This window comes from Myxine glutinosa, chromosome 4 (assembly GCF_964187855.1).
Source record: "Myxine glutinosa chromosome 4, kmMyxGlut1.1, whole genome shotgun sequence".
NCBI lineage: Eukaryota > Metazoa > Chordata > Myxini > Myxiniformes > Myxinidae > Myxine > Myxine glutinosa.
The window spans coordinates 70810105-70824160 of NC_136264.1; the positions used below are offsets into that span (position 1 = coordinate 70810105).

General features: G+C 46.8%; 1 protein-coding gene across 1 annotated transcript in view; it reads left to right on the plus strand.

The window, feature by feature from the left end:
- TMCO6 (transmembrane and coiled-coil domains 6) overlaps nucleotides 1-14056 on the plus strand; it is a 29289-nt gene that overhangs the window by 3529 nt on the left and 11704 nt on the right. Inside the window, exons 3-5 of the mRNA XM_078775880.1 lie at nucleotides 8045-8163; nucleotides 8253-8362; nucleotides 11656-11842. Of these exons, the coding sequence (XP_078632006.1) occupies nucleotides 8045-8163; nucleotides 8253-8362; nucleotides 11656-11842 (416 nt within the window). The remainder of the gene's footprint in view (nucleotides 1-8044; nucleotides 8164-8252; nucleotides 8363-11655; nucleotides 11843-14056) is intronic.

Genomic DNA, 14056 nt, shown 5'->3' on the forward strand with positions numbered 1-14056 from the left:
GGACCGAGAGAGGCAATCGGCCACAGCGTTGTCCTTGCCCGCAACGTGCCGGATGTCCGTCGTAAATTCAGACACGGCGGAGAGGTGGCGCTGCTGGCGGGCCGACCACAGCTCCGTAACCTTGGCCATGGCGAAGACCAGGGGTTTGTGGTCCACAAACGCCGTGAACGGGCGGCCCTCCAAAAGATGGCGGAAGTGGCGAACAGCCAGGTAAAGGCCGAGGAGCTCGCGGTCGAAAGCGCTATACTTGCGCTCGTTAGGGCGAAGCTGCCGGCTGAAGAAGGCCAGCGGTTGCCAAGCTCCGTTCACCCACTGTTCATGCACGGCGCCCACCGCGTAGTCGGAAGCGTCCGTGGTGAGGGCGATGGGTGCGTCGAGCGCCGGGTGCGCCATCATGGTCGCGTTGGGGAGGGCCAGCATGGTCGCGTTGGGGAGGGCCAGCTTAGCGCCCGTGAACGCCGCGTCCATCTCTGTTGTCCAGGCGACGGTGTGCTTGGCCGGCTTGCCCCAGAGGGCTTTGTACAGGGGGCGCATGAGTTGGGCGGCGCGAGGCACGAACCGGTGGTAGAAATTTACCATCCCCAAAAATTCCTGTCGGGCCTTGATGGAGCGAGGGCGCGGGAAACTTGTGACTGCCTCCACCTTGGTAGGCAGCGGGACGGCCCCGCGCTTCGTGATGCGGTGCCCCAGGAAGTCGACGGGCGTTACGCCAAACTGGCATTTCGTCGGGTTGATGATGAGGCCGTGCTGGCCAAGGCGCTCAAAAAGCGTGCGCAGGTGGACGAGGTGCTCCGCCCGGGAAGTGCTGGCGATGAGAATGTCATCCAGGTAGATGAACAGAAAGGTGAGATCGCGCAGCACACTGTCCATCAGCCGCTGGAAGGCCTGGGCCGCGTTTTTAAGGCCGACCAGCATTCGGAGGAACTCGAAGAGGCCAAAAGGTGTAATTCCAGCCGTCTTCGGAACGTCGGCCGGCCGGACAGGTACCTGGTGGTAGCCCCGAATGAGGTCGACCTTGGAGAAGATCACCCGCCCCGCCAAACGGGCGGAAAAGTCCTGTATGTGTGGTATCAGGTACTTGTCGGGGGTGGTGGCGTCGTTGAGGCGGCGATAATCGCCGCATGGTCGCCATCCGCCACCTGGTTTGGGCACGATGTGCAGGGGCGAGGCCCACGCACTATTCCAGCGCCGCACAATTCTCAATCGCTCCAGCGCGTCGAATTCCGCCTTCGCTACGGCGAGTTTGGCCGGGTCGAGGCGGCGAGCCCTGGCGTAGACCGGTGGACCTGTGGTCGGGATGTGGTGTTCAACGCCGTGCTTGACGGCGACGGCCGAAAACGTCGGCTGCGTGAGGGCGGGAAACTCGGCGAGTAGGCGGGTGAAATCGTCCACGGCCGGGAGCGCGCAGGCTAGCTTGGTCGGAGCGGAGCCGCTCAATGAGCAAGCGAGCGAGCTGAAGGTCTCCGCGTTGATGAGCCGACGCCGTTTGACGTCGACCAAAAGCCCATGCGCGCAAAGAAAATCTGCACCCAGCAAGGCCATGGGCACGTTCGCCGTGATGAAGTCCCACCTGAAGCGCTGGCCCCCGAAGCAGAATGCGACGCTGCGCGAACCGAAGGTGCGGATGGAGGAACCGTTTGCTGCGACCAAAGCGGGGCCGCAAAGCGCGGCCTGTTTGTCCTCCACCGAGGCGGGTATCACGCTCAGCTGAGCGCCGGTGACACACAAAAAACGCCGCCCGGACTCCGTGTCCGTGATAAACAGAAGGCTGCCTGAATGGCCGACGCTCATGGCAGGCAGCGGCGCTGGCCTGGTCGTTTCCCAACCCGCCGAAAGTGCACGGTGGGCGGCACGTTCTGGCCTTCTGCCCGAACCTGGCGTGGTAATAGCACATGGTCCGCTCTGGTGGAGGCTCCGGCGGTCGCGTCGGGTTCGGTCGACGGGGCGTCGCGGTGGCCGCTGCCGCCAGTGGCGCTGACTCGGCCGGTGGAGGCGCCGATCGTGGCGTGGGCGTTGCCTCGGTCGGCCCAGGGTCCCAGGCGGCCGCTCCGACGTGTCGCCTGGCCGAGCAAAATTTATCGGCCTCCTTGGCCAGGGCGCAAGGGTCCGTGATGGGCGAATTAGCCAAAGCTAACCGTACCTGCCCGGGTAGCCGCTGGAGGAACAGCTCGCGGGAGAGGAAGTCCAGGCTGTGGTCACCGAGAAGAGCCAGCATGTGGTCCATGCTTTCGGACGGACGGGCCTCACCCAGCTCCGGGAGGTGTAGTTGTTGTCGTGCGCGTTCGGTCTCCGTGAGTCGAAACGCACCGAGGAGTAGGTCTTTGAGCGCGCCGTATTTGTCGGCGTCCGGCGGGTGCTGTAGGAAGCTCAGAACCCGGGAAGCGGAGGAGGCATTGAGCGCGGAGACCACGTGGTGGTAGCGCGTCGTGTCCTCCGTAATGTTCCGCAGGGCGAATTGAGAAGCCGCTTGAGCAAACCAAACGGCCGCGTGAGATTCCCAAAAGCCCGGGAGCTTCAAAGCTTCAAAGCCGTGTTCGTAGAAAGGGGTCACCAATTGTGGGAGCTGTGCTCGCACGATAAAATCGGACAAAACGGACGACGCCAGGAATTGGGTTTCTCTGAGCTATTTATTCCCAGCTCACTCAAACGAACTCCAAAGCACTGAATCAGCCCATCGAACGGGCGGCAATATATATCAGAAACTCAACACACAAAAGCCACGCCTCTCAGGCGGAGCGTGGTATGCAAATAGATAAGCCACGCCTCTCAACGGGGCGTGGTATGCAAGGCAAGCGTTCGCCCGGTAAAGGCAAGTCTCAACACGCCCGGGCGAGTCCGGACACGTGACCGCTCGCCGGTTGCGTCATCGGCTGGTGCAGGGTAATTATGTCATGCTACCGGTAACCGCTACAATATTGTGATTTATCCCTGTTTTAAATTAATAGCGTGTTTTATATCAATTTGTGGCCTGAAAGGGTTTTTTGTTTAACCATGTGCTCTCGATTTATTTGCTAAATAACACCATTAATAAAAATAGGACCACGGGTCCTGAAGCTCACCTGGATCAGGAGCAACAGTCACTCAAACCCCCCACAGACTCCCTCAGACCCTGATATTTTTAATGCCGTGAACAAGCTTTGGTACATTATGGGCGATGAAGGTTGTGATGAAGTTTCATTGAAATCGTGTGTGTAGTTTTGGAGAAGGGAGAAAATACCTATTTTGGGGGGGTCACCCCCCCCCCCCCTTCCACTAGGCAGCCTTAACTCTCTGGAGTCTACAAGCCGATTCTATCGGCTTCACGCATGCGCCGAAATGTCTTCAAGCCAAATTTATCGGCTCTAACCGCATTCAAATTTACCGCGCAATTACGGCCTCCTGGATTCGATGTGCATAATCTATCTATAATTCCAGTAATCTCTGTGTGTCTGTGACCGCTGTTTCTCGACAACCACGGGTCCGATATACTTTAAACTTGCCAGGTATATTGCTGGGGACCCGAGGATGTGCCTTTTCAAGGTTTCATATTAATCGGAGAAGTAGTTACCGAGCTATGTCCAAAAAACGATTCAACCAATCAGAGAGCATCGAGCTATCACGTGTGCCGAACGTGGCGAACAGACTCTGCCTCGGACGGCACATTTGAGAGCGTATTCATTTATTTCACGTTGGCAAACTATGTTGGCGTTAAACTATGTTTTAAAACTAATTAAAACTAATTTGCGATTCTTTCGCTTTCCTGCGCGTTTGTGCACGCTATGGCGATTTCTTTACCAAACTCCGCAAGCCGTTCGCTTTGGACCAAACCATTTCATGTAAATAGAGGGGGGGGGGATTGTCACCGTACTCGCAAGCCGTTCGCTTTGGACCAAACCATTTCATGTAAATAGAGGGGGGGGATTGTCACCGTACTCGCAAGCCGTTCGCTTTGGACCAAACCATTTCATGTAAATAGAGGGGGGGGATATAATTTTAGATATATATATATAGTACGGGCATGCCCTAGTATATAATAATAATAATAATAATAATAATAGTAGACTCCAGAGGGTTAATGAGCGCAGATTTTGATGCGGTCAATACACCTTCGTTAGGCTGGTTAAAATTTTTTTCCTGTTTATCATCACTTTTTTTCAAAAAAGTGGGCAGGGAGGGGGGGGGGGGTTTTCAGATTGAAATTTGAATGGATTATTCAACGCACAATGTTTGTTTTCTTAAATATACTTGATCGGACATATATGATGAATCATGTTATGATTTCTAAACTAGTAAACCTTCGTATGTACGCACTGATACGATTCAAATAAAGAAAATAAAGAAACCTATGTCACATTGAGTTCTGTTTACTTTTAACATTTGCTGATACATATAACAATGGTAGACCAAAACTTCGGCTTTTAAGAATAATGTCCGGTTGCCATACATGTATCTATCAGCAGCTATTGCCATAGCATTCATACATATTTGACTAGAATTCCTCGCCACAAAATATCACTTCATGGTACCGGTACATGCATATTGAGCAGTTTGGTAGACATGGAAGAGGACATTAACCACATCAAAAGGATGTCTGGTTCGCATTTATACATCTATCAATCAGCATCTCCTGATATTATAGCACTCATAGATGTATCTATATATCAGCAGCTACTGCTATTATAGCACTCATAGATGTATCTATCTATCAGCAGCTACTGCTATTATAGCACTCATACATGTTGAGTAGAGTTCAACACCAAGAGAATGTTGGTTGCCGTTTATTCATGTATCTATCATCACCTACTACTACATGTAATGGAGCGCTCGTTTAATTTTTGACTAGAAATCCACAGCAATAATTATCACGTAAGGCTCTCCCGTTTGCCGATGATATTTGGCTTCTCCTTCAGAATACCAACTACTTGAACCTCCGAGTGGGCCTCTTTTCGGCAGTACGACTCTTACTGCAGGTACTGCATATAGGATATGACTCATCTGTGGTACTCAGTCCTCAACACAGGGAACGGATTTTACTGACTCCGCGAGCATAAAAAAAAAAAAAGATTTGATGGGGCGGACGACTTTTATGGGGCGGGCGGCGATGATAAACAGGAATTTTTTTTTAACCAGCCTTTGGCATCAGATATGAAGCTTGCGGCCAAGTTTCACCAAAATCGTGTTTGGTTCAAGCGATAATGACTGAAGTGTTTATGCAGACTGACTGACTGACTGACTGACTTACCTACGAATACCTGCTCGATCGCATAAGCTCACCGGACTAAAGTCCAGTTGAGCTAAACTAGAGCGATGCGACTGCGTCGCCAATATGCCTCCGTGTAGTCCCTGCTTTTGACAATGGGTAGATGCCCTCGTTGACTGTCCTACAAAAATAAACAACTTTGATTTAAATCCCTTCAGCTGTTCTCAATTATCACATTTTTACCAGACAGGACAGTTTTACATCGATCGGTGAAGCGGTTTTGGAGAAGGGTTTTTTTTTTCAATATCGGCTTTAAAGCTAATATGGCTGCCAAACCACGTGACGTATGACATCAAAACGGTACAATCTGCATATGTAGTAGGGGTAGGGGATCTGTTTGTGAAGTTTCCTGTTGATCGAATAAGGTTTGTTTTCTATCCAAGATGGCTGCCAAACCACACGACCTAAAACGTCATTATTTTCAAACTATATGCAGCAATGGTGTCAGATGACGTTTGTAAAGCTTTGCATCGATAAGGTAAGCGGTTTTTGAGACAATCCATACTAGTACCCGACTGCAAAGCCGCAATGAGCCGGCGAAGCCACTATTTTACCCATCACTATGGCATCAGTAGGTTAGGTAGTTGGTAGTAGGTATGTGTAGTAGGTACCGTACCTAGTTCAAAATGACACCATTTGCATTCTGGATGAGATTAAAATGTATAAAATTTCCCTCTTGATTAATTCGGTGAATTCCGTCTCAACTTCGGATATTTCAGGCTGTGAAAAACTATCCCCTACGGCCGCGAGATTTCTAAAAAATAATTCTTCGTCAATTTTAGAATATGTGACGCCGTTTTCAGCCTCTGAAACGCGGTAAGAAGCTTTTTTGAAATACTTTTTCAAATGCTCGAATCTCATTGGTTCCGGTGTTTGGTGACGATTTTCGTTGAAGATAACCATGGCCCAGGGAACGAGGTTGGTCTTAAAGTATTTTAATTACAAATTAGAGGTGCATAAGATTGTGAATCAAAAAAAGACGGGTGAAACGAACTCCTATTGAACTTTTTCTCAATTTTTTATGCATACTTCCGCATCCGCAAGATGGTGGCCTCCATTGACTGATTTGGTGCGTCAAAGCTTGGAATTCTCAAAGGATCCAGAAAAATCTGGTTTTTCAACATAATACGTACGCGTTCATTCACAACACCGGCTTCCCCGGCTATTATATTAGCCGTAGGTGATTTTGTCTGTCTGTCTGTCTGCCTGTCTGTCCGGGGGTGTGGCTTACTCCGTTTAAAGAGTAGCTCCACCCATTCTGGGGAGAGGCTTCATGAACAAATATCCACCATTTTATTAACTTGCATAGCTTTGAGGCCTGTTCAGTTAGGCCCATGCTGCCTTGCTCTCTCTCACAGTTTTATTTCAACTCTAATTCGATATATCATTTCATTTTTAACAGTCGCTAACATAGTTTGACTTTGTGGAAAAAAAACCGGGAATAAAATCCCATGAAAGTTTCCGTTTATAGAATGAAATGCATTCTCAAAGGCCTGTAATATCAAGGCCATTGAGTCTCTCTCACGCCTTTATCTCCAATCTAACTCACCATATGATTTCATTTTTAATCGATGGTTTTAGACTCAGTGACGGAAATAATTGAGAAAATTCACGCACGGTGTGTGTGTGTGTGTGTGTGTGTGTGTGTGTGTGTGTGTGTGTGTGTGTGTGTGTGTGTGTGTGTTTATGTATATATGTGTGTGTGTGTGTTTATGTATATATGTGTGTGTGTGTGTTTATGTATATATGTGTGTGTGTGTGTTTATGTATATATGTGTGTGTGTCTATGTATATATGTGTGTGTGTCTATGTATATATGTGTATATGTGTGTGTTTATATGTATGTGTGGATGTATGTGTGTGTGTCTGTGAATAAGAGAGAGACAGAATTGTGAGGAACAGAAATGAAAAAACGGGATGTGTTTGTGTGTGTGTGTATATAGGTGTGTGTGGGTGTGCACGCACATGCATTCACATGTTATCAGAAGTAAATACATTGTGTAGATTACATTATTTGTGCATCTGATAAATTGCCAGTAACCATTTTGTGAAACTGAATGTGCAGGTGCAGCATCTAACTCAATGTGTCGAAATCTCACACACGTCCATGCCCGTGGGATTCCCACGCGTGACCCCACTAGTTATTTAATATTTTCCTTCAATCCAATATGGCTGCCACACCATGTGACTGATGACGTTTTCATGATCTATTTTTAATTGCTGTGTCTAAGCGATGACACAAAGTTTTGAGTCGATCGCCTTGGTGGTTTGGGAGATGTTTTATTCTGTGGGTTTTAGGTTAAATCCAAAATGGCTGCCAAACTATGTGATGATGTCATAAATTTAATATTTCAATACAAATGGGTCGTAGATCATGTGCATGCAATTTCAGATTTTTAGGATAAGGCATTTGATTAAAACATTTATGGCTGGTATACCACTTCACCTATGATGTCATAATTATCTACAGGTTGCAGTTTATCACAGCACATGAAACGGGCATATCGGCAGCTTGAAACAAATCTAGGCCTTGTGTACCTTTTCTTGCTTGTTTAGCTTGCGGACCAATATGGCATTTAACCTGCTGCATCATGGGTACTGAAACTTTTCTATCCAGTTGCTGTTAACCATTTCATCCTTAAAAGGCCTTACTTCATTATCTAAAACTTGATTCCTGATAAAGTATCTGTGGTCCAGTGGTTTATTTGCAAAATGGTGTGGCCCTACTCATTGGTAATACGAATTTCATGTGATCTTACCTCGTACATCGCCAGAAAATAACTTCATGTGATGTCCTGTGATTAGATCTTCGGCGAGCACGCAGGGACTCCCAGCTCCGCAGCAAGCGACCTGCATGGAGGGACAGCCAATCTGACGAGGAGCAGCAGGAGCATGAAGGGAGTGTTGAAAGCCCCGAGGAACAGGTGAGCATCTGGCTCGTAGAATGCTGGCAATCCGTGCACAAGAGGAGTCTGTGATAAACTTCGTTTTGTTTGTGTATGACACATGACAGGTACGTGCACGGTGGTTGGCAGTGTTCAAGGGAGCCAAGGACCACGTGGATGCGGTGCGACGGCTACGCAGGGCACTTCGGCACCCTCAAGCTTCCTCAGCTTTTTGTCGGTGTGTGCGGATTTATTGGCAGTGATTATAAGGCTTGTGTGTGTGTGTGTGTGTGTGTGTGTGTGTGTGTGTGTGTGTGTGTGTGTGTGTGTGTGTGTGTGTGTGTGTGTGTGTGTGTGTGTGTGTGTGTGTGTGTGTGTGTGTGTGTGTGTGTGTGTGTGTGTGTGTGTGTGTGTGTGTGTGTGTGTGTGTGTGTGTGTGAATAAAATTATATACCATATCCTGAGTATCCAGAATGACATTGCTTGCTTATTTGCTTATAATCCTGTCCTGGCTAAGGCAAATGGAACCTCTTGGGGAACTCGTGCCACTTTTGTCTTTCTTGGCCCCCACTGACTGATCTCCATCCAGGTGGTAACGAGATCTCTCTACTCCTCCACCATACGCCGCCAGGTCACTGTAGGTTGTGCAACCCTCCTTCGACCCGCAGGCTTCCAATGTATTGCTCTTTTTGTGATATTTTTCCAAATACAGTGATGTCCAATCCATCTCCACCTCATCATTTCAATTTCCTCCATGAAATTCTTCTTTCCAATCCTTATTTTGCAGGTGGTGTCAGTGTGAGAAGAGCAGGATAGCGAGGAAGTTCGCAAAATCTTTGTGACAGATAAATAAAGGATTCTAGCCGAATCTGTGAAATTACTTTGGTTACTTTTCATGCTTCACAGCCAAATAGTAGAAGCAATCACAGCAAATGATAAACACCATTACTTTACGTTAATTGCAAGGACGTTGGTGGACAATGTCGATTTAACAAGACTTGGTGGTGTGATGGTTAGAATGTCCACTCACGAGTCTGGGAGGTCGGTGGTTCGAACCCTGTCCTAGTCGGATCAAGGACTTCACTAATGGTACGATTCATACAAGTTTTTTTCCTTACTTGATGCTTAGCATTTAGAAAGGAAAGAACACGGACAGACAAGCATAGGTTGGCAATAGTAGCGCAGGCCCTTGATGAGCCCTAATGCCCTCCTCGTGCATTGAAGTTTCTTATAGAACTCCAAAAAATGAAACAGAACAAACACGGTATGTGGGATTTTAACCTGGTGTGCCTGCATCACGGTCCAGGGGTTCAGATGGGAACACCAAATTGCCTCGATAATCCCATTAATAGGAATCCCAGCTGCCTGGAATTGTTGCAGTCTGTGAATGCTTCTGATAATGCCATCAGGCATTGGCACAGTGTGAACTGTTCCACTCCAAAAAGTCTCACCATGGCAGGAAGGAAATAACATTGAAATAACAAAAAGAAAATAACAAAATAACAAAAACAAATTGTAAAAATAAGATTGTAAAATTGTAAACAAATTGTAAAAAACAAATTTGTACAAAATTTACAAATTTACAAAAAATTTACAAATTTGTACAAAAAAAAACAACAAATTGTAAACAAATTGTAAAAATAAATTGTAAAAAAATAATTGTAAAATAAAAACAAAATAACAAAAACAAATTGTAAAAATAACAAATTGTAAAATTGTAAACAAATTCTAAAAAACATTTGTACAAAATTTAGAAATTTACAAAAAATTTACAAATTTGTAAAAAAAAAAATTGTACAAAAAAACAAAACAAAAAAAACAAATTGTAAACAAATTGTAAAAATAAATTGTAAAAAAATAATTGTAAAATAACAAAAAGAAAATAACAAAAATAAATTGGTACAGTGTGAACTGTTCCACTCCAAAAAGTCTCACCATGGCACTCTCTTAAACCAGAGAATAAACCTCTCCAATTTCCGGTGCCCAACAACTCGCCTTGGACCTGCTCCATGATTTGGTGCCGTGTGCAGCAATTCCAATTAACATGAGAACAGGAGCTCACACCTGCCAGCATCCACTTCCAGTAAACAAGCTCCAAGCATCCTGTATCAAAATTCCAGGTGTTGTGTGTTGAAAAATCCTGAGGGTGAAGGGCATTGTGAAGGCAGTGCTTTATCATCGGTGCACTTCCTTCCCACTGAGTGGGCGTGCGCTGCTTGACTTTACGGGAATAAAGAGCTGCACGCTTATTTTAGACCATTGTGTAGCTTTACCCATCACCACGTGCAAAAGAGTGGGACTGGTGAAGCATTTGGTCAAACTATTTTGGCCTCACCCTCAAATTGCCTTTATTTTGGTCCCAGGGATGTCGCACACGAGCAGCTCAGTGGTAATTGGCTCGGATGCATTACCCTTGCCAGTGTGAAGGATTTTCTCGACCTGGCCATGCCACTCAGTATATTGCTGGGGGAGGGGAGAGGGGGTTGAGGGGTTCCAATTTGGCCATATTTGTAGTGCTGCTCACATTGTTGTGGTTTCAGTCCATTGAATAAATGTCCTTTGGCTGACGTCTATAGCATTTTGTGCACAATTACATGTGTACGCCTCGTTCTGCACTGGCAATTGAATCTTCATCTTCCTATGGCCTTGGCAATTTCCACCTCATTTGTGTTGAGCTTGTGTTTCAATTGTCCTGGTATCAGATTGTTGTGTTGTACTGTGCAAGTTTCTGCCATTTTACGACATGCACACAATGCAATGCACAGCTTCTCCAGATAGTTGTTACAGAACTCAAACTCATTGGTTTTTATCAACTCAACTGGACGACCATCACATACTGAACCCTCCGGCGTCCGTCGTCCGTCGTCTGTCGTCCGTTAACTTTTCGACGTTAACACTCCAGCGTCCACAAATATCAACCGATTCTGATCAAACTTGACATGCAGTATCCTTACCCCAAGGACCAGGTTGCTATTACATTTCAGCCCGAGCCGTTGAAAAATGGCGGACTTAGGCGACCATTTTGTTGTTGGTCATGAAAACGACGTTAACACTCCAGCGTCCACAAATATTAACAGATTTTGATCAAACTTAGAATGTTTAACCCTTACCACACAAGGTAGGTTGCTATTGCATTCCAACCCGATCCGTCACAAAATGGCCGCCATAGGCCGCCATATTGTTTTCAGCTCCGAAACGACGTTAGACTCCAACGTCCACAAATATTTATGGATTTTGATCAAACTTGGTGTGTGAGACTCTTACCACACAAGGTAGGTTGCTATCGTATGTCAACCCGATCTGTCACAAAATGGCCGCCATAGGCCGGCATATACAAGTATAAGGATACAAGGACCTTAAAATTATTACACAAGGTTGTTGGCTTTTCATTTGTCAAATCTAGTACAGACAACTGACCTACTTTAAAGTTGTCCAGTCAGTTCAGTTGAGTTCTGCTTCCCTGGAAGCTTTAGTTTTAGAAAGAATGCCACCTCGTTAAAAAAAATTTTTGTTTTTTTCTGTGTTCGGTAGAATTGACGGTGCATGTCGTGGCTTGGTTGGCCTGCTGACTGGGCTGAGCCATCCAGAGATGCAGCTGGAAGCAGCTCGCTGCTTTTTGGAGATGTCCCTCATTGAAGAACCCAGTGTGGCACTCGCTACACTATCTGCTGCCCCATACCTCATCACCTTCCTTGGCAGTGAAAGCAGTCGGCTTACTGTACGTCACCTGTTTTCTTACTAGTTAAATTTACCTCCATGGGTAATTATTTATAGGCTGTTAAGGTAGCATTGAGGTACGTGCACTCACATCTGAGCTGTCTGGTTCGAATCCCGACTCAGATATGAGCTGTCATTTGGTGTTTCGCAGGCAGGGTGTTTATTGGGTGTGTGTGCCACCCCTTGGGTGGCATTAAATTGGGTATCCTATCTGGCAGCATGAATTGGTGGACCATAAAGATGCAACGGTGTCATTTGTGAAGAGCAGGCGAGTTATCGCAATACTCCTCTTCTCTTCAAAACTCCAACAAATTAAACTCCTCTTCTAACCTCCTCATCCTAACCTTCTAACCTCATCCATCCTTCTGACCTCAAAAATTAAACTCCTCATCCCCTCCCTTACCTCAAACGGAAACACAGCTGACACCGCACGTGAAAAAGCCGAATGCTTCAACTCTGTGTTTGCCTCAAAATCTTGTGTCCCAAACCCATCGTTCTCTGTATTTCTTACCCAGTCGAACCTAGCTGCTCCTGGACTGTGTCTTTCTCTCCTGACAAGGTGGAGAAGTGTTGTCATACCTCGACTCTGATTCTGCAACTGGACCAGGTGGCATCAGCCCACGAGTCCTAAAATCCTGCTCTGCCGCTCTATCTCACCCTCTCTCTGTTCTCTTCGCCCTCTCTTTTGCTCAAGGTCATCTGCCATCTGCTTGGAAATCAGCCAACATCACCGCTTTACACAAAAAGGTGCAAAAACAGATCCTAGCAACTACAGACCAATCAGCCTGCTCGCAATTATCAGCGAAGTCATGGAATCCATCATTGCTTCAGATATCAAATCCTTCCTCTTCTCCAATGGCTTGATCTCGGATCATCAATTTGGATTCAGACCAGGTCATTCTACTCTGGACATGCTGCTTCTGCTGTCTCCACAATGGATGGAGGTCCTTAATGCCAAACAGGAAATCAGAGCTGTCTCCCTTGATATATCACGTGCCTTCGATACGGTCTGGCACCCCGCTCTGCTCACCAAACTCTCCTCCTATGGTATCCATGGAAATCTCCACGCATGGCTGGCGGACTTCCTCTCTAGTCATAGTCAACGTGTGGCCCTGAATGGATTTCTCTTATCTCCCCAAGGCAGTGTTCTGGGCCCTGTGCTTTTTCTGGTCTTCATCAATGGCCTCAAAACGATCATTCATTCATTCATTCATTCATTCATCAATGATCTCTCTGACTCTGGAAAATCCTATCTCTTTGCTGATGACTCCACTCTCTGCCGCTCCATTCCTCATCCCTCAGATCGGCATTCTGCAGCCTCCTCACTCTCTGCAGACCTGGACAAAATCAGACTGGTCAAACAAGTGGAACATGTCTTTCAATCCTGACAAATCTCACACTCTTACTATGTCTCTCCGAAAAGACCGACTGGACAACCCTCCCATCTACTTTCTCAACAATCCTCTCCAATTAGTTCTGTCACTCAAGCTTTTGGGTCTCACTATCTGCCATGATCTTTCCTGGGAAAAACACATTTACAAGTTGGCCTCCAAAGCCAGTCGCCGACTGGGCATCCTCCGTCGTGCGAAGTCCTTCCTTGGCACACCTGAGCTCCTCACCACATACAAGGGTTTCATCCGCAGCTCAATGGAATACTGTTCTCCCCTCTGGGCCGGTGCTCTTGCCTCAGACTTAGTTCGGCTTCACGCTGTTGAAACCAAAGCTTTCAGAATCATTGGAATCTCCCGTGATGAAGCCAACTCCGAGGACGTTTCACTCACCGCAGGCAGGTTGTTGGTCTTTCCGTCTTCTACCGACTCCTCTCCGGCCTTGCCCCCCCCCAGCTCTCTCTGTACTCTGTCCCCCAAATATTCCTACAGTCACACAAGATCTGCCAGCAACCCTCTTATGGTTAAACTGCCAAAATCAAGACTCTCTTCTCACCTTCACTCTTTCATTCCCCTTTTCTCCCGCCTCTGGAACAAACTCCCTCACTCTCTTCAATCCCACTCCTCCCTCCAGATCTTTAAAACAGCTGTTCACCACCATCTCTTATCTTCCCCCATCCAAAACCTTGATCTTTTCTACCCCCATTAATTCACCCCAGATCCACTTTTTTGAATACAGACTTCTTTCCTGGAAGTCCTAGCAGTGTCGGTGTTTTTTTTTGTTTTTTTTAACTCTCCCACCCCCATTCCCATGCCTCCTCCCCCCA